At 41.1% G+C, this 21,905-nt stretch overlaps 1 protein-coding gene across 2 annotated transcripts in view; it reads right to left on the bottom strand.

The window, feature by feature from the left end:
• Positions 1-1,085: 1,085 nt before the first annotated feature.
• The window catches only part of shisal1 (shisa like 1), a 163,422-nt gene continuing 142,602 nt past the window's right edge, over positions 1,086-21,905 (bottom strand). Inside the window, exons 4-5 of one of the 2 annotated variants that reach the window (XM_048607668.1) lie at positions 14,207-14,554; positions 1,086-4,384 (exon numbers count right to left, since the gene is read on the bottom strand). In XM_048607668.1, the coding sequence (XP_048463625.1) occupies position 4,384; positions 14,207-14,554 (349 nt within the window). In that variant the 3' untranslated portion in view covers positions 1,086-4,383. Of the gene's footprint in view, positions 4,385-14,202; positions 14,555-21,905 lie in introns of those variants that run through there. The other variant, XM_048607667.1, reaches the window with a different exon arrangement.

Raw genomic sequence — 21,905 nt, forward strand, 5'->3', positions numbered from 1 at the left:
CGCTGCCACCTTCCCACCACTGCCAGCTTCCCATCGCTGCCACCTTCCCACCACTGCCACCTTCCCACTACTTCCTGCTTCCCATCACTGCCAGCTTCCCACCAAAGCCAGCTTCCCACTACTTCCAGCTTCCCATCGCTGCCACCTTCCCACCAATGCCAGCTTCCCATCGCTGCTACCTTCTCACCACTGCCAGCTTGCTAGCAGTTGCATCAGTTGGTCAGTAGTGTGATGTCAGGTTAATGTCCTTTCAAGTTCTTCCAGTGCCCACTGAGGATGTTCTGTTTCAATACAGCAATCCACACCAACTGGACAGAGGGCAACCAGTCGACTAATGCCCTTCCTGAAGGTAGGCCTCTATAAGTTTGCATCACTATGAACTTTCCACCTATTATGTCTTTTTCTGCATGTAACTCCTGAATAAACTCATACAAATAAAATGGAAGGGGATTAGATAAAGCATTAGGGGCCTAAAATCCATAGTGTCCACATACTTTAATCCATCATCTATTGGAACATAAATAATAAACCAAAATAGGAACCTGAATCTGGATAATAAATAACCTGGTTACTGGTACTGAAATAGCTAAACCAAGTTTTCAATGTAAAATACTAAGAAGAATTTTACTTGATCCACTATTTCTCTCACATTTTCTAATATAAATTGCTTATAATTAACACTGTAATGAAAACCCACTGAAGTGGAGAAGTTTTCATACAATTATTTTGTGGGTGAGGCTGTAAGGACAAGAGAAAGAGAACGACTAGTTTCTTCTTGCAACTGAGGACGAATGTGTGAGGGGAGAGCAAGTTCCAAAAAGACACAATAGAAGAAGGGATAATTCAACAAGTGATGTTAAGTGATGATAGCTCTGGGTTTTGTAGGTCTGTACATTATAGGAGGTAGGAGTCACTAAGGACCTGGGGAGAAAGTACAGGTACTTAACTGTCTAAAGGTCCTGGGGAAAAATTAAGTTGGAACTGATGTACAAGACATAATGCAGAATGTGTCCGCAATTCAGATTGTAAACATACAAAATAATCAAGGGAAAGAAAACAAATGAAAAGCCTTTCGATTCCTTTAATGGTTAAAATGGTTCAGTTGACAGGTATGAATGCAATGGGAATAGAGACAAAAGTGCTCCAGGTTTACAATATCTTGTCACTTTAATGGATATATTCACTTAACTTGTGTTTATTTAAACAGTCTATCGCAAAAACAGATTGTCAGTGTACAATGTTTCTGTTTCCCATTAAAACTGTGAGTTTGACAAACGCAAACACATACACATCGAAATAAATAATCTAATTCAAGACATTTGTGTCTTGGCACTGTTATGTCCCATGTTGTTACACTTCATGACATTTGTATACATCAGATACAATATAATATATTTGGACATAGAACCTAGTTCATACGCTTAACACTGTACCATTACTGAGTATCTGTACATTCATGGTCAACTGACCACAATACTTAGCGAAAGCTACACAGTGTTCTCCACAGCATGGTATTGTATATCTGGTGTGTACTGCTTAAAGATCAGACTACTTCACAAACACTGAGCATGACATGACAGATGTGAGACACTGTCGAATCATTTCTCAACTGTTCCTGCTTAAAGGCAGTGCAAAGTTAATTTCAGTCCTTCCATATAAAATTTCAAGGTAACCATAGAGAATGCAGGGATGGCACTCCCATGGTTAATATTTTACATCTGAAGGCATTCCACCACACCACCCCACGCTTGAACAGCAATACAATGATTGCGTTACCGAGATTCATGATCATAACAGGGGATAGCAAATACATAAGTGAATGACAATGATCGACAATTATTTGTTGATAAATCAGTAAAGTTGATGCTGTGTTGTATTTGATTTCATTAAATACCAACTATGATGGTTGGTCATCTTTCAAATGTCAATGCACTCACTATGCATTAAAATACAAAAAATACAGATTTCAGGTGAGGACTAAAGCATCACATTTTTAAAGGACATAACCAAATGAGACTGCTTGGGGCGGGAACTCTATGCCCAACAATCAACATCGTTCTGTTTTCCTGAGTTGCTAGTCCAGGATGAAGCAGAGAAAATGTTGGTTCTGAATTGCGTGTCATTGACTCAGATGGTCTGATATTCTGAATCAGTTGATTCAGATATTGTGAGTGGCAGAAACATTGTTGTTTGGACAATGTTGCTATACATTGCACCCTTATTTTCTTCACGCTTCTTTCTTCCCACTTTTTTCATTTGGGCAAGGTTTTTTTTAAACATTCCCTCCATTGCCATTTTCTACTATTTCTGTCCATCTAGGCAGATTACATATTTTACATTAAAACACTTTGTGAGATGATCAATTCCTATGTTTCCATCACTAAAGCCCTTGGACACCCTGCAAATATTATCTTTTCTGTCAGATCCACAACGAAATAATTTCCTCTACTTGTGACCGACTAATGGCCGACCCCTGATGCTGAACCAGTGAAAATGTTACCACACCTGAAAACCGCAAAATGGTTGTTACACTCTTTCACACAATGCCTGTTTGTTTCAGATCTTCAGTGGTCGACTGATCATGTTCCATAATCATTACTGAAGATCACTGGTAAGTCACATTAACAGGAAGGAATGTGGGTGCTGCCAATTTCTCAGGGTTTGTGCTTCAGTCAACACACCTGGTGTTTCAGTCTATACGTGTAATAAACACTTATTCATCTGTATGAACCATGTGCTTTCCACCATCAAACAATGGACTGATTAAATTCAGATTGTCTCATTCACTTTAACAGTGTTTGGATTTGAAGGGCAATCTCATCAAAACATTTCATTTACATGATGTGTTGTTATCCGAACTGGGTGTGGCAGTTAGTCCTTACTTCTTTCTTGTCAAGGTGGTGTATCTTATTTTTGTACTTTGCTCTGTCTTATTCGCTGTCCAATCACTGATTCAAGTCAGCTGACTCAGACAGAAGCCTTTGTGTTAACAGTAGGTACCTTGAGTACAGTATGTGACTTTCCAGTCTGCGTGGAAATGCCCATTACATGTACCACCAACAATAAATTCTACGCATTTTAAGTTAAATATTGCTATCTCCAACCTTATCTGGGGGAATAGTGGTAATGTAATAAACTAGGGACCTTAAGGTTTTCAGTTAATTCCTGCCTTAGGTTTTTATTAGAATTGCATTTGGATAAATGTATTTGTGGGGACCTGAGAAGTAAAAATTGAGTTGGTACTGGTTGAGTTTAAGGTAAGGCATGAGTTCAGGGCTGTGATGAGAGATGGGGCCAATGGGTATCTGGAGACATTTGACAAATTAGATTTGGGGAGATAGAAAAATTAAGGGGTAGTAATTTGTCTTAAGCAGTGATGCAAGAAGAGGAATTATTGGAACAGCCTGTTACATTCAGTAGTTGGTGTTAATTCATTGAGTATTAAGCTCTAGGATTAATGGGCACCTGATCCAATGTCATCCATTTCCATCACCATCACCCAAGATGAGTACCTACCCCTTAACATATAAGTAATAATTTCCACAATTATTGGACCCCTTTTTATTTTTGATTCAATATATTCGAATGGCAAATCAATCAAACATGAAGTAGTCATGATCATGTAGGAATATATTCTATAATTCAGCCCTCATTCTAGGAATTCTGCAAAACAGAAACAGGGTATAATATGTCAGTCAAAACCCTCTTCCTGTCAGCTGACAGTAGGAACAATTCTTCCTGTCATATAACATTGCCATGGTTCCAATCAGTGGAAGCAGTGTGAAGCTCAGAGAAAATGGAACTAAACGTAAAGCTGCAAATTAAAACATACAAATTACAGATGATTAAAACAGAGATATTCCATAATGTGTTCCGAGGCTGAAGTCACTTTTTTGACATCAGAGAGTGAGAGGCAAACTGATGCAGACTAGAAGTTACGTGGGTCCTAAGAGAATATTTTACTCATCCATTGTTCATTTCTCATGCAATGAGAAATTTGGTAAAGAGATGGTGTGTGTGCCCAAGGTATAGAAATATAACTCTGCACAGTCTTGAGGAACACTAATGACAAGGTAATGGTGAATATTTTGGAGTGCACACAGTTTACTGTGTTTTTGTTCTACATGAAGACTATTGCTTACACGTCACATTCAGTTTGAGTAAACACGTTTCCCAATATTGCACTCGATTACCAGACACTCAATCACATGAGCTACTAGTTCAGCCCATTTTGGGAATATCTGTACAGTCAGGATCAAGATCAAGCACCATGTCCTCTATCAGCTACTTCACTCTACAGATGTGTCACTGAGATGATCCTCTTGCTGTATTTCAGTGGTTCCCTCTTCTTGTCTTCTCTCAATATCCAGGCACTATTCTGCATCTGCAAAAGACAAGTTGACTTCTCACAAAGTTGGTAAAAGAAACTGTTGTTGATCTCTTTGGGCTTGGGCAAGCAACATAATTTTCTATAAGGAGTCTTGATCCATATCAAGCAAACAAAAACCCTTCTCTGCCAATATCTCCATACCATTTTTGGGGAAATGTTAAACATGGAAACGTACCTCTCAATTTCCATCATTCTGCATGCTCAGACACACTTTGAATGATGGACATGTACAGTTCTACGCAAATATTGCTTTGTGATTTCTGCACAGAAATGCCTCACTATTGAAAAATGGTGACATATTGTATCAAAGAAAATGCTACTAGGGTTTAATTCTGGCCCTAGAATAATAACCAATCAATTGTTGGCATTGCCAATATTACCCAGATACTCTTTAAAAGCAAACAAAGGACTGAACAAACTTAAGAGGTGGTAGAGGCAGAATCTTTAGAAATCTTTAAGGCAGGGGGAGAAAGATTCTTGATAAAGCAGAGTGCTGAAAGGTTATTAGGGGTCGACAGGAATGTAGAGTTGAGATTAAAATCGGAACAGCCATGATCTCATTGAATGGTGGAGCAGGCTCAAAGGACCTCGTGGCCTACTCTAGCTTCTAATTTGCATTTTTGTATGAACAAGCTGATTAGATGGGGAGATTGAACTGCTGCTGCCTTGTTTGTTTAAATGATCATTCTTCATGAAGTAACAGTGGTGGTGAAGCATTCGTTGCCTGGAGAAGTTTGGGTGATGGACAGTTTGCCAGCAAGTCTCTTTTGCAACCCCTTGAGGTGTACAATATTGTTCTAACCTTCAGCTACTCACATTGGTCTTCATGTCAATGCTCTGAAATAATGTACAACATGCTATCTTTGTTTGTGTATCTGTCAGCCAGTTCACATATAAAGCAATACATTGAAATTTAAAACATGTGCTTGGAAAATTGGTGCTAGGGTATTCCGAATGGCCCTTTTTATTAGCTTTTAAAAGATTAAATATTAAACAGAACACAAAAGTTACTATGCAATGATTCTCCCACGTTGAGTTATCATCTCTATTACAGCATTATAAACATATCGTGTTGGTAAATAATGTTCTGCGACTGTTTTTCAGTGCTTGTGTTTGTTACTTAATTCCTTTCCTCTGGATCTGAGTTTTTTAATGCATAGAGTTTGTAACATAATTTGCAGAAAATTCCATTCCCTTCCAGCAAATAAAATTGACTTTAGCACTAAATATTATTGAACATGAAAATGCTGAGAATGAAATATCAGAAGATTGAGTAGTTTCAATCAGTATTTGAGTGTCATGTCCTGAACATTGATGATTTTGTAATGAAAGGTAAATGGAACAGCACTAGTGCTTTCAGTTACATGAACTATCATTTCAAGAGCTGATTTTCAATGTGCTTCAGCAATAAATACAAACACTTGTTGGTCGTAGTAATGTGTATTGCCCTGACTGCTGTGTTTGGTAAGTTACAAGCAATAGTCTGCTTTTACAGATTGTCAATCGAATTAACCTTCCCCAACTATCACTGACAGTTCACCCAGGAAACTCTTAAAGACATATCTGCACACAACAGTTCTGAGTTATCACTCAGAAATCTATTGTACAAAGTCAATGGGCGAATCAACCGGACTAGGTCCCAACATATCTATACATAACACCTCAGTCAGTCAGTCCTGTACAAACGTTTTCTCACTCCTTCATTATCTTTCTCCCTTGCATTTTATCTCTCATATGCTGCCTTTGATGTATGCAGTCACTCTGACTGACACACATAAATTCCTTTCTCACACTTTTGCTCTCTCATGTGCATGTTATCTCTCATCCAGTCTCTCACTCAAGGGCAAATTAATTCTTTCTCAGATAATGTGTTTCTGTCTTATGCATGGATGCACAACCTTTCTCTCTGTCTCATCACTCTTGTACATACTTGCTGGCCTTCCCATACTAATTTAACCTCCCAGTGAAACAAAACACTGAAACCCCCACACCAGAAACCTTCGGAGTTGTCATTATGAACCTCCTTTTAAGCTGGCTATTCTTTAAATAAAATGTAAGAACGACAGCTGCTAAGAGCTATCCTAATTGTAGAAATGTTACTGTAGAAGACATGCTATTTTGTGTTCCCACGGTCATATTTTAGGCCATAACAATGTCTGGCAGATTCATAAAGCTTGGGTTGGGTGTGGCCATGAGCAGCAGAAATAAGGAGCTAAGTTCAAAAATCACAGTTCCATATAGTGATAGGCCATGCAGTTCATAGGTAAAGACATTAAGCATCAAACTGACTATCCATGTAAACTGTGATTGGTCTTGCTTATGGTTTTCCTTGTACTTTACAACACAGATCAGAGGAAAGGAATATCTCTTTCTGGGATGCATGTTTCTAATTTTCTTTCTCACTCCCACCGGTGTACAATTATTTTTCACTTCATAGAATCCCCACAGCATGAAAGCAGGCTATTCAGCCCATCAAGTCCATACTAACCCTCTTAGGAGCATCCCCCCCACCCACCCTATCCCTGTAACCCTGCATTTCCCATGGCTAACCCACCTAGCCTGCACATCCCTGGACACTATGGAATGGCCAATCTACCTAACCTGCACATCTTTGGACTGATGGAGGAAACCCATGCAGACACAGGGAGAATGTGCAAACTCCACACAGACAGTCGCCCGAGGGTAGAATTGAACCTGGGTCCCTGGCACTGTGAGGCAGCAGTGCTAACCACTGAGCCACTGTGCCACCCCAACTTAGCCAACCTCATTTGTGGAATAAGCATTACATTTCTATTTTTAAAAGGGAGATCATGGTCCACGTATGCCTATGAGCTTGGGAAAACCCAGCCTGTGTATTTTGCGTGTTTCAAAGTGCACATTCAGTTCATGTGATTTTGCTCAGGACTTTTGTCTTTCACAAAAAGGTCAGATTGCAGTAGAGATTGAGGAGTGTGGCCCAGTTTGAATGTTCACCTTAGTTTTCCAATACAGCAGCACAGCTTCCAGCAACATTTAAAGGACCCATAAACATCACCTCCCACTTCCTCCCTGCACCCTTCAAGCCATCCCATGCCCCTTCAGATTCATCATGCCGCCTTCATATTGCCCATGCATCCTCATAGCCACACGCCTTGCATGAACTATATACGGTGCTCATGGGCCATGCCATGGCAGTGAGAATTACTTTAAATTTATTTGAAGCAAAGTTAACCTCTAAAAATATAATAAACCCCAAATTCAAACACATTTGCATTGATACTGAAGGTAACTACTCCAAAACAAAAAAATTAAGTATTCCTTTAAATACCTAATAGGTATGTCAGGAAACAAGAAATCTTATCAAAGGTACATCTGTCATTATTGCATCTTATAGTTTCAATCATTCTTGTTTCAACAATGTGTAGAGGTAAAACCACTAAAAGTCTTTGAAACCCAGCCAAGCATTTATAATCACTCCAGTTGTTGTAACAGATGTCCTTAGCTACACTGCTTGAAAAAAACAGAACAGAGTGGTGTCTCATTTATATTTCAAAATGAAATGCCTGTCAATCCATGAAGAGGTATGGGGCAGAGAATTTTTCCAACTTTCAAGATTGTTTTTTTTTTAAATAGCTAGGTCTTAGCACATGCCATGAAAATAGACATTGACAGGGCACCTTTGCTTTTTAATGCATAATAGCACTTTCTTCAATGATAAATGTGCATTAAAAAGTAATACATAACTTACACAATGATGGTCAATGTAAGAGTTAATTTATCTTTGCATCTTTCAACACATTTTAATGTTGCCTGTCAAAATGTTCCCAAATGCTCAGCAGCCTCACCCCACTGGTCATGAGCTCACCAAGGAATTGCACTTTATGAAGTATTTCAAACCACATTCCCAAAACCCACACCAGCAGACAAAAAAATGTGTGTGGGACGAATTACAATTTTGTCGAATGCTCATAATGGAGAACTGGACCTTGAAAGGGACACATGAGCATTTCATACCCAAAGTCTTCCTGACCCACAAAAAGGCCAGATGAAAATGACTCAGGGGCAGGAAGACCTTCTATCACTTTTCCAGCAAAAAAAAACTACATTCTGCATTTCACCATCTGATTCATCCCTCCATTACTCCAATTGATTACAGACAAATTGTATAGATGAAAGGCAGATTGAATATAATACCATATCTGTGCTTTTACCCTCCTTATACAGGCACCCTGCCGATAAGTTACTCCTGTTCAGAGCAATGGACCTCAGCCTATTAGTTTTTACCACAAAACGTTCCTCTGACTTGTGCTTTGGTTAAGAGGTCACCTTTCCAATTTAAGTGGAGCTGTGTGTTTAATTTTAAATTAAATTTTACTCAATTGTTTGATGGTAGTAAAACAGCAATTACTGCGTTGGAGGTTTGTTCCGTGTTTTATGAATGCAATAAAAGATTTTTTTAAAATTGTGTATACTTTATGCTTTTCTAAGTAAAAGTGTACTCCACAGCATCAAGGGAGAGATATGGTGCCAACCAGACACTGACACTTTCCCCATAAGCTCTCTCAAGTTCATTTTATCTATCTTTTAGCGAAGGTGACTTGTGTGAACTACATGAGCGCGAACTGCAAATTCTTTTTTGGAATATATATTTTTGTTTTGTTTATTGGGAGCATATACGTATAATTGAAAGCAGGTTTATTTAATCTGTCTGCTTTCATTAAAATATGCAAACTCTGCTTGATTTATTCCTCAAGGCAGCAGGGGTCATTGGCTGTAAAATCGCTCCTTAACTGTGTTCCTGTGAGGCTGTGTTGCATAGTGTCTCTGTCAGAAATCTGCACTTTCAGAGAAGAAGGTGGATACAGAAAGCAAGAGAATAGAAGCTGCAAAAAAGGCCTTTATCATGCTAACTTCATTCCATCTGAACAAAGACGGAATGTTTATAGACCACATTAAGATGATATGATTTAACTGGTCTGTATCCATGATTCATGCTAAATGTATATATTTTGAAAAAGCTTGTTATGAATAAGTAAATACTTGGTATTAAAACCATTTCAAAGAGACTATTGTTTCTGCAACACCTTGTTATCCCTAACATCCCCTCCATTTCCTTTGGTATCTTCCTATACAAGCACAAGAGGTGCAACATCTTCCCCTCTTAACAACCAAGTCTGAAACATTTATTCTAAATGAAAATATGTTTAATTAAATTTAGTATATTGCATCTGCTGCCTATGAGGTAGTCTCCTCTACAATGGAGAGTCCAAACACAGACTGTGGGAGCACCCTGTCCACTAAAATGACCCTGAACTTCCAGTCAGCTATCATTTTAATTCTCCACCTCATGTGCACTCTTACCCTTCTGTCCTTGGTCAGCAGTTACTCTTCTAACTGTGCATTTTAAAGCCTTCTCAACTGTATGTCCCACAATGTCGTATCAAAACCTCTGTCCCAGGTTTCTTGCTGAGTTGTTTTTCCTCCCCCTCTTGTTTCTTTGTCATTTCCTTTAGATCATGGAATCCCTACGGTGTGGGAACAGGCCACTCAGCACAACAAGTCCATACCAACTCTCCAAACAGCATCCCACCCAGACTCACCCCCTACCCTGTAACTCTGCATTTCCCATGGCCAGTCCACCTACCCTACACATCTTTGGATTGTGGGAGCACCTGGAGGAAACACACACAGACACAAGGAGAATGCACAAACTCCACACAGAAAATCACCCAAGGCTGGAATCAAACCAGGTCCCTGGCACTATGAGGCAGCAGTGCTAACCATTGAGCCACCATGTACACCATTTATTTGGCCTTGCAGCATGAAATATTTGTTGTTTAATCCCACTATCAAATACTTTTTATTCTTCTACAGACTGCCTCCCCCTTTACTAGCTCAAAAACGATTCATAACTTTCTCATTTCTGATGAAAAGTCATTGACCTGAAAGATGAGATAGTAGGAACTGCAGATGCTGGAGAATCTGAGACAACAAGGTGCAGGGCTGGATGAACACAGCATGCCAAGCAGCATCATAGGAGCAGAAAGGCTGACGTTTCGGGCCTAGACCCTTCATCAGAAAAGGGGGAGGGGAAGGGGGTTCTGAAATAAATAGGGAGAGAGTGGGAGGCGGATAGAAGATGGATAGAGGAGAGGATACAAACAGGTCGAAGAGGCGGGGGTGGAGCCAGTAAAGCTGAGTGTAGGTGGGGAGTTAGGGAGGGGATAGGTCAGTCCAGGGAGGACGGACAGGTCAAGGGGGCGGGATGAGGTTAGTCGGTAGGAGATGGGGGTGTGGCTTGAGGTGGGAGGAAGGGATAGATGGGAGGAAGAACAGGTCAGGGAGGCGGGGATGAACTGGACTGGTTTTGGGATGCGGTAGGGGGAGGGGAGATTTTGAAGCTTGTGAAATCCACATTGATACCATTGGGCTGCAGGGTTCCCAAGTGGAATATGAGTTGCTGTTCCTGCAACCTTCGGGTGGCATCGTTGTGGCACTGCAGGAGGCCCAGGATGGACATGTCGTCTGAGGAATGGGAGGGGGAGTTGAAATCCCAGACACTTCCGCCATCTGCAATCCGACCCCACCACCAAAGACATCTTTCCCTCCCCACCCTTATCTGCTTTCCGGAGGGACCACTCTTACCGTGACTCCCTTGTCCGCTCCACACTCCCCTCCAGCCCCACCGCACCCGGCACTTTTCCCTGCAACCGATGGAAGTGCTACACCTGCCCCCATATCTCCTCTCTCACCCCCATCCCAGGCCCCAAGAAGACATTCCATATCAAGCAGATGTTCACCTGCACATCTGCCAATGTGGTATACTGCATCCGCTGTACCCATGTGGCTTCCTCTACATCGGGGAAACCAAGCGGAGGCTCGGGGACCGCTTTGCAGAACACCTATGCTCGGTTCGCAATAAACAACTGCACCTCCCAGTCGCGAACCATTTCAACTCCCCCTCCCATTCCTCAGACGACATGTCCATCCTGGGCCTCCTGCAGTGCCACAACGATGCCACCCAAAGGTTGCAGGAACAGCAACTCATATTCCGCTTGGGAACCCTGCAGCCCAATGGTATCAATGTGGATTTCACAAGCTTCAAAATCTCCCCTCCCCTGACCGCATCCCAAAACTCGTCCCCGCCTCCCTAATCTGTTCTTCCTCCCACCTATCCCCTCCTCCCACCTCAAGCCGCACCCCCATCTCCTACTGACTAACCTCATCCCGCCCCCTTGACCTGTCCATCCTCCCTGGACTGACCTATCCCCTCCCTAACTCCCCGCCTACACCCATCCCCGCCTCTTCGACCTGTTTGTATCCTCTCCTCTATCCATCTTCTATCCGCCTCCCACTCTCTCCCTATTTATTTCAGAACGCCCTTCCCCTCCCCCTTTTCTGATGAAGGGTCTAGACCCGAAACGTCAGCCTTTCTGCTCCTATGATGCTGCTTGGCCTGCTGTGTTCATCCAGCCCTGCACCTTGTCGACCTGAAAGATGAACTTGATTTCTCTCTCTACGGCTGCTGTCATATCTCCTAAATATTTCCGCTAATTTCCAGTATACAACTTGTTTTACTGCTTAATTCACTGCCATTTATCTTCTAGGAATGCCCACCTTGAAGCAGTTTTTCTCTTCTCTTTGACAGAATTTCTGTTTGTTTCGACTTCATTGATTTCTCCTTCTCATGTTTGGTCAGAAATCTACCAACCTCACTTTCACAGCCACGTCTCCTTCTTTAGCATATGTCTCTGACTCTGCTTTATTTCACAAGTCTTGTGATCAAAACTCCACTCTGGATCCTCCCACCATTACACATACTTCCTAGACATTCAGAATTCCTTGAATTACTGTTCTTCTGGGATCCACACTCAACATCATGCATAACCACATGTATGTTCTTGATCTCTGTCTCTCTTCGGCAGCTCCAACTCACACTGTCCCAAAGCTGTCCCAGTCCAATGTTTTACTTCATCCTCCACCGCATCCTACATTTTAACAAAATTCTTTTTCTCTTTTCAGGTGTGAAGCTTCAATAACTCATGGGGTACAAACATTCTGCTGGATTCTTCTTGCCCTTCACTTTTCTCTCATCCCATAATCTTTCAAAATCTCATGCCATGCCATATGCCCTCTGACCTTCCCATCTCTGACCCTAAAGGGTCTGCCTTTAGCAAAGGCCTTAGTTTCAATTCCTTACACCCACCCCCCCAGGACTTGAGCCTGAGCTCTTCTTCCAATGCCTTCATCTTCACACCCACTTCCATGGCTAGGAATCCTTCCCCTAATACACAGGTCCTTTCACCCATTTCCAGTATTTTGCCCCCACCTGGATTGTTTGGCTCCCTCTGGCCTCTTAACTTCTCATGTTGTTTTCACTGGGAACTCCCAGCGTGGCAAACATGACCTCAACTTCTCTGCTAACCCCAACTTGTTCAAACTTGCTGTTCTCCATTCTCTCAGCTCCAATTCTAGCATTGTTATTAAATCTACTGTCATGGGTGGTACTCTGTATGGTGTCTGGTATACCAGCCTCTATCTGACAGAGGCCTCCTGCTTTTCACTGGACCATGAACCCACTGGAATGCTAGTTTGCTGCCACTGTTCCCCTTCCAGAGCATTTCCTTGGGGTCGGATTAGGGGCAGAATGACTGCTTGCCCATCTGCCTGGAGGTAGCCTCATTGTGGCAGTCCTGGAGGCTTATGCTAGACCACAGGAAATAGGAACAGGAATAGACCGTTTGCCCCCCTGAACCTGCTCCACCATTCAATTGGATCATAGCTCATCTGACACTCCTCATGTCCACTTTCCTGCCCTTTCCCTGTAACCTCTATTTTCCAGGCTGATTTTGAGACCACCTTTCTGTGTGTCCCCACTAGAGAACGGCTGTGGCCACTTTTGTTATCAAAAGTTGCAAACGCATTTTAGAGGTTTGTCCCCCTTGCCTGCAATAGCAGCTGGCTGAACCTGTTATTGGTCTTCCCAAGCTTAGAGAGTCTGTCAAGGATGGTGGGTGTGTCCTCTAGTCATTATTTAATCAGTCTAAGTAAACTCACTGTTGGAGTCCTACTTGTGACATAGTGTGGCATTAGGTTGTGCGTTTGACTCTGCATCTGGATCTTGATCGAATGAGGAAAATCTTTGCCAGCTGGAGTGCGAATGCTGCGTGGGAAAGATGATACTTCAGACAATGGGTCACGTTGTGAGTGCCGCACCAAAATGTTAATGGAAGACATGTGCTCACAAGTTTTTGAACGCCTTGTGATTAAGAAGTGAGTGTGTCTCCAGGCAAAATGGTAACTCCAGCTTGAGGCAGCCTAATGAGATATAAACTCTTTACTCAATGATCCTGAATTGTTTGAAAAGAGTCACTCAGCTTTAAAATCAAATCTGATCACAATCCCTGTCACCTTTGGTATGGACATATCCAAAATGATATTTTACTGCTGTTCAAACAAAAGCTTCTCTTTTTCCCCGAATCCCTGCGTTTATCTGGTTCACAAATATTCAGCTGCCTCCCTAATTGTGTTTGATTTAAAGTTGCTCCGTTTAAAACAAATCAATGCTTCATTGACTTAATTTGGTGCCAGATTAATGGATTATTGGCAGGTGATTTCCATCAAGATTTACATTGGGAGATTTGATTTATTGCTGTTCATTTTTTAAAAGTAGGTACTTGAGGGAAGTTAGCTAAAAAAAAGGGAAAGAGGAGCTGTCCTATCCTTCTAGGGAATGAAATTCACAATTTTCCCAAATCCTTAAGAATTTATAATACAGCAGGACATTAGAAAAGGGCTGTTTGCCAAAAGTAAAACACAGAAACAATGTTTACTCACCATGCAGTTGAACTTTGAAAAGACATCAAGACTGGACTGGGAGCATCCGACTTCAACGTCTGCAAACGCAATGGTGATGAAGCTGGAGCTTGAGACTGGGACTGGGGGTGGGCCGGGGCCTGGGCCTGGGCCTGGGCCGGGGCCGGGGCCGGGGCCGGGGCCTGGGCCTGAGAAGAACTGTTCCACTGGCCCTCATCCTGCTTCAGCCAGCTGCCTCGGATTCCCCACTTAGACAAGTAAAATTGACAGATCTCATAATTCATGGCAGAGTAGTAGAGAAGGTCCAGTACAAGCAGGATTAGGACAAAAAATCCATAAATCCATACTCCAATCAGTGCACTGTAGTTACTGAAACAAAAATATAATCAAGTGAGGATGATGGTAACAATGTAATTTAAATGCAATGAACAACACCAGGAATATTCATGACCTGAGCAAATCAGGAAATGTGGATATTTGTTGATCTACCTAAGCATGAAAATTTATGTTTCACCCATTTCACATTGTTTTGCCATGTCTCCTCACCATGTCCACCCTCACCCTGCCTTGCAGCAGCTCTCTACATTCTCCATTCACCTCATCACTTCCCCATCTAATAATCCACTGTTAACAAACACTGCAACTGGTCTACAGTTTGATGCATTTGCTTCGTGGTCGTTCCTACTGAATGCACTTTATCCATCAGTGACGTCTTCACCTTTATTCACTCAAGGCTCTTTTATATCATCTCTTGTAAGAGGCTGGAGGTGCACCACCACAAATAGTCAAGTTCATAGACCTGGAGAAGGCTATCCTGGAGATAAGTGGGATATCTATATCCCTCTCTGTCAGAAATGGGGGAGACAAATAGTTGGGTACAAGGTTACATATACTTCCAATACACACAAGACCTTGGACTGATCAAATCGTATTCTTTTGTCTTCCAGGGTCTTCATAAATACAGCAATTGCTGCAGGACATCCATGATGATAATTCCTGATGATAATTCTACAGAGAAACTCATTCCTTCTGAGAGTACACAGTCACAGGACATTTAACAGTGCACAAACACAGATAGTCGCAGATTGCTGGGTTCACCTGGACAGTTAGTCCAATTCACAAGTGAGCACAAGATTGCGCTGGGAGCAGAGATGGCTATGGAAAGTTTGCAACATGAGGCTCAACCCTGTCTGAGCTCTGATCAACTGGGTACAGATGCTGAATCCAGGGAAGCTTGTGCTAAGAGGGAAAACACTTGTGAACACATCAGCAGCTTAGCCAAGGACTGCAAGAAGTGCCACACAGATGCTCCATAATAACAGATAGCATGCAGTAATCCAACATGACTGCTATTGGATTAACGAAGGAGGGAATTGAGAGAGTGACTGTTGTAGAGAGATGACAACTATCATGGAGCTTCAAGGAATGCTCATAAATGTTCCCATACAGGTCGTCAGCACAGCCATGCAGAATTGGAATGTCGACATGTCTGCCACCTTAAACTAGTTTACAGGTACTTTACCTGTGACCTTACATAGTGCCACTGATTTTCACTAAGCTGGTCTGCAGCGGAGTGCGTCAGTGTGACATAGTGCTGACTCAGGAGAGCAATGATCATGAAAGGAGACGTGGAGATGGGAACTCCATTCCAAATGCCTCTCCTGTGTACCATCCCCAGCTCCCTTTACCTCACCACCAACACCAGTGCTAACATGCTGCCTCATTCTCTGATGACAGTCTGCCGCGGGCCAGATATATGTGGTGCTGTCTTTGTTGAGTTTGAGGCTCTGTCATCCGTAGGACCGTGGCTAGATCTATCTCAGCAGACAGGGTTGGAATCGGGGCCGGATGCCTCTGGTCCTCAGCCTCAGTTGCAGTTTCCCATTTGGTAAAAAAAAGGTGTCAGGCTTTAATTACATCATTGGCATTGTACATTTGCTAAAAAGAATCTATTGACTTTGGGTAGATAAACATGTTAATTTCAATTATTTACCCGTCAGATTTCAGATGGAAAGGTATGGTTAAAACTGTTGAGTTTATTAAACGCTGTTTGGGGAAAGAGAAAGTATTGTAAACCACTACATCACCAATTCCTGACAAGTGTCTTCCATTTAAATCAACTGTACTAAGAAAGGATAAGGACCTAATTGAGGGTTGATATTTCTCTTCGAGGTGGCTTCCTTTTTCAAGTGAGAAAACAACAGCAGGTTTCCTTGTGGGAAATCGGAAAATAATTTATTTGTCTGACAAGATGTGAGTATGATTGAGCAGTTACAGAACTCAATCTTCCTTAGACATCTTGTGAAACCCCAGCACTGCTGATTTCAGCACTTGTGTAAGCACAAAGGTCACAATCTAAACTCCATGAATTAAACCAAGTGTTCAGTAACAGTGACCAGTGATTTCCTTAGTCATCTTCATCTCATTTCCATTGATCACCGCAAAGCCACAATTCAAAGTGTTCAGTAAAGCACTCATCCACTATTGTCACTAACCGGCTGAGATATTCATGATAAAATCAACATCACAGAACCAATAGGTTTCTTTGTGAGTGTATTGCCCATCTGTACAATGATCTCCTGCTGATAGAAAAATGGATGCTTTTTACAACTGATTGATCCGTTCCTCAACTTTGCTGCCTGCAAGGACTTGCACAATCTCGACACTTTATTCTTCTGGAATTTTCTACCCATTTCCCTTTGCTTTGTCACCTCCATCCATTGCTTTCATTGTTGTTTCAGTTCCCCATTTGGACTCTGTGTACTTCCCCTTGCTCCTTATGTAGTGGCCACCTGATTCTTTTCAACTATTATTACAGTCGATTTAGATGTTATGCCGCATATATTGGGGCTGGGGAACAGTCTGCAGAAAAACAAGTTACTTGTGACATTGTTTAAAAACATCCATTTGCCAAAGAAAACAATTGGTACGCTTGGATGCCCTAAAATGTCACCTGTGTATGTTTTTGTAAGTAGCTGGTCGATGTTGTTTTAGAGGGAATTTTGCCATCTTTAAAGAAATTGGTAAAGTTGTAATGTCTTTGACATTGAACTCTTCCAGCAAGTATTTCACAGCTTACGACTCTTGCCCCTAATTTCTGTAACTAATGCAGTTTTGCTATAGAAGTTTGTACTGTTGAAATTGAATTAGGAGGAGTCCATTAGGTTCCTGCTTTCCCCTTTCCTTGTTTGACCAGATTAAGATTTTGTTAAAATGGATATTCATGCCAATGCAGGGAGTGCTTCAATGTATATGTGCTGTGATCATAAAAAAATGGATCAAACAGGTTTTCTGGAGTTATAATAATTATGAGAATAGATCATATTGGACATAACCTGGACTTTGTAAAAAAATTAAATACATGCAAGTTTCACACACACATGAATAAATTACAGAGTGGAGAAGGATAGATTAAGCAATTTAGAATCCAATAGAATTAAAAGGGGTATATAGTTTGTGGAGGATGATGGCTTAGCTGGCTTCAGAATGAATTTAGCAGTCCTCCTGCTATCTTTCGGTTATCTGTTGCTTCTGACAGTGAGTTGGTTTAAAGATGCAGAGGGTGACTTATCTGTTTTTCTGGAGACAAATGTGTTGATTTCCTTCGAAAAACTCGGTCTGCGGCACCTGGAAACCCAGTCAGCAGACACGGTTATCAACAGCTTGCATGTCATAAATCAAGGCTTGCTAGTCCCAGAGATGTCACAAATGTGAAAATTTGATTAAACCATCAAATCACCCAATTCTACCCAGCTGTCTAATTCAGGTTATAAGAATTAACATGCCAGTTTTTTTTATCATTAAATATTGTTATTAACTACGCATGGTGGCTCACTGGATAGCATTGCTGTCTCACAATGCTAGGGATTTGAGTTCAATTCCACTGTTGGGCAACTGTCTGTGTGGCGTTTGCACATTCTCCTTGTTCCTGCATGGGTTTCCTCCGGGTGCTCTAGTTTCCTCCCACAGTCCAAAAATGTGCAGGTTAAGTGGATTGACCATGCTAAATTGTACATAGTGTCCAGATTTAGGTGGATTAGCCATGGGAAATATAGGGTTACAGTGAAGGAGGTGGGTTAGATGCTCTTCAGAGAGTTAAAGTGGACTTATGGGTTGAATGGCCTGCTTCCACACTGTAGGGATTCTATCATTTATTGTTAGCAAACTCTTTTTATAATCAATGGCAAAAAGGCGAGTCAGATGAATTTGTAATCTAGAACTATATAATTTAAGCAAGAACAGTAAAATGCCAGGATTTCTACTTTCTACAATTTAAATTTTACCACTCTTAACTCACCCCTGCACATACACACACGCATAAAGAAAAACAGATGAACACACCCATTATGAGTGGAGGGGGAATTAATACTTAGAGGAACACAGTTCTATATCAGCAGTTTAAAATCTAAAACTAGATTGATTGATTCCACAATCCTTTTTCTTTCTTCCATGATATCTTGATGTGATTTGCACATCAATAATTATTCTTTAATTTCACTGGCTGCTTTGTTGCATCCAGGGGTCTTTCTTTATCTGTGGACGCTAGTATTCTTTCTTTCAGTAGCTTTTCCCTACTTTTTTGACAGAGAGCCAGATGAAGAGTTTTTCCAGAGCGAAGGAATGGAAAGTGAAAGGTATTGATGCTACAACCTTCTGTGGCTTCTGACTTCTTCTGTTTTCATTCCCACCCACGGGGGCTGTGTGAAACTGCAGTTGTTCCAGTCAGAATTTGTGACTGTGCTCAGTTCTCCTGCGCACACAACAAATGGTGTCAATTGAAAAGCCAAACAAAAGACTAACTCTTTGAAGAGCTTCCCTGAACACACACAGGTCATGCTGATTTGTATGAGCTTCTCCTTCACTGCTCCAACAAGGCAACATTGTATAGACAACTCATAATGTTGTCCAGTAACTTGCTTTTAATTTGCACACATCTTCTTATACAGTTTCCTACTGTCCAAAAGTGTGCAGGCTAGGTGGATTGGCCATGTTAAATTGCTCATAGTGTTCAGAGATGTGTAGATTAGGTGGGTTGTAGGGGGATGGGTCTGGGTGGGATGCTGTGAGAGTCAGTGTGGACTTGTTGGGCCGAAGGGCCTGTTTCTACATTGTAGGGAGTGTAAGGAGTGAAAGCAATATCTTTTCCCCACTTTCAATCCACAATGCCAAAAAAGGGTCTTTACACAGTTCAAACAATTTACTAGCTAGTTTGAGAGAAGGATAGAATCATAGAATCAAAGAATCCCTACAGTGTGGAAACAGGCCCTTCGGCCCAACAAGTCCACACCGAACCTCAGAGCATCCCACCCAGACCCATCCTCCTATAACCCACCTAATCTACACATCCCTGAACACTATGGGCAATTTAGCACGGCCAATCCACCTAACCTGCACATCTTTGGACTGTGGCAGGAAACTGGAGCACCCGGAGGAAACCCACACAGACACGGGATAGGAAGGATTTTGTTCCTTTTGCTACTTGCCCTGATCTGAAGAGAAAGTAAATGATTACAATAAACAAACAGGATGGATTGTCAAATGATATTCACTCTCCAACTGCCCAGGATGCCCATAAGGTCATGGCCAGTATATCCCAATTGTAGCTTGATTAAATCATAACCAGGAATCCCTTCATCAGCAAAAGTCACATTGTCCAAGGGATTATATATAATGGTTTGTCTCCAACTTATTGAGTATTCATATGAGTGTCTGTGCATATAGCTGCAAATTGCTCCTTTCTAAGTATTTCTGAATCTGCTACCAGCACTCTTTTAGATCAGGGATATCTCTATCCCTGAGTGAGTTATAACCCCACTGCGAAGCCTATCTCTGACTCCAGCATTGGCAGTCCTTACTATCTCTGAATAAAAAAGAAACCTCTTCATCTCCCTTCGTGCTTGTCCTCTACCACTCAGAGACATTCCAAATAGACTCGCTATTTTCCTTAGGATGATTTCAAGTTCTCAATGCTTCTGATGGAATACATTCACAACTTCTCTTTTTGCTTAGCAGAAGAAATTCACTCTAACTGGGATATTCACTCATGTTCCTGACAATGTTTGCTGAATACTCGCTGGCAATGGGAAAAGAAAAATATGAGAACACTAATCTGAATGTTAAATTAACCTGAATACTTGCCTTACCTCTCAGATACAAACATCTTGCAAATCAGTACATTAAGTAAATACAATAAGAAAGCTCATGACATCACTGTTCAACCAAACCATTTGAAAGGTATTTCACAGAAATGCGACATTTAACCTTTTAATCCCAGAGCACTTGTTAAGAGTGCAATTGACAACATTCTACAGTCAGGAGAGTGGTAAGTAAGAAACAAGGAAAGCTCAGTGCCTGTCAGTCCTATTATGAACATTCAATTCAGTCACAGAGAGGTTATTTCATACCTTAGATGTCTGATCCTTGGCATGTTATTGTGCCGTTGTAGCTATATAGGCCTCAGAGAGGCATGAGGTAAGATTAGGCAAAAGGATCTTAAACTTAAAAACTGCTTTAAACTTCAGAACTGTCTTTAAGAAAAAAAACCTCATTTGAAAAATTATACACTATTATCACCAAAAGAGGTCTTTAAACACCACTTAAAGTTCCAAATTACTTCAACTTCATTTCAGTGAGTACACATCATGATTTTCCAATTCATATTTTTGAGCAAGTGAGCGAGTGAGCAAGTCCGTTGTCAGACCACATAGCATTGCATTTGAAAAACAAAATCTTAAAAAAGAAATTACAGTTTGGTACGTAACTCTAATGGCACACTTTTAAAATCCAGACAGGTAATGGACATCTTTATTATAATCCTGAAAATTACATTTAATTTGCTTGGTAAAATATCATTTATTTTCTTTAGAACTTTGTTATGTGTTAAATAATGAAAATGGAAAACAGTAACTCAGATTCGACCCAAATTATCATCAGTGGAAAGATCTTTAGAGAGCAGGGAAGACAAAATAAACTTTACAGTGAACCTTAAGATGAATATATTTAGAATTTTAAACTTTTGAAACAAAAACAGATCTGCCAATTTTGTTTTAAATTGGGAATAATTTGAAGAAAAAATTGGTATCCTGTTACATGTTTCTCTTATGTACTTGGATGTGTAAAAAAAGGTTAATTCAATTATTTTTATGTACACTTAACTGGAAATAATTCCCAATTTGTCAAAAGTTGGATCAATATTCTCTGCTGAAGACTGCAGCTCATGCTGGAATATGGTTCCCCAGGCACCAGCAGCTGTTATCCAACCACCCATTCTTCACACGTGTGTTAACTAATTCAATACTGAGGCAATTATCACAATAGAGTTGGTCTGCCTTTAATATAACATTACTTTCAAATAAGGAATATTGAATTGTGAATGGAAAAGATGGCTTTTTTTCCCCAATATTAGCTGTTAAAATGCAAAAGTACCCTTCCTGGTACGAAACTGATATCAATAAAGACCAGGGATCAAATCTCTTAAATCAAATTTTTTGAAGAATGATATAACAATGAAATCTAAATTTGAATTGCTGTTGTGGGGAGAGGTGTTTATTAGATTACACCTTTTAATAATGGCCTTTGTTCTTTTCCAAGCCCAGGCCAACCCAGATCACCACTAACCGGAGATAGTAGGAACTGCCGATGCTGGAGAATCTGAGATAACAAGGTGCAGAATTGGATGAACACAACAGGCCAAGCAGCATCAGAGGAGCAGAAAAGCTGA

Source organism: Rhincodon typus, chromosome 18 (genome assembly GCF_021869965.1).
Source record: "Rhincodon typus isolate 14 chromosome 18, sRhiTyp1.1, whole genome shotgun sequence".
Taxonomy (NCBI): Eukaryota; Metazoa; Chordata; class Chondrichthyes; order Orectolobiformes; family Rhincodontidae; genus Rhincodon; species Rhincodon typus.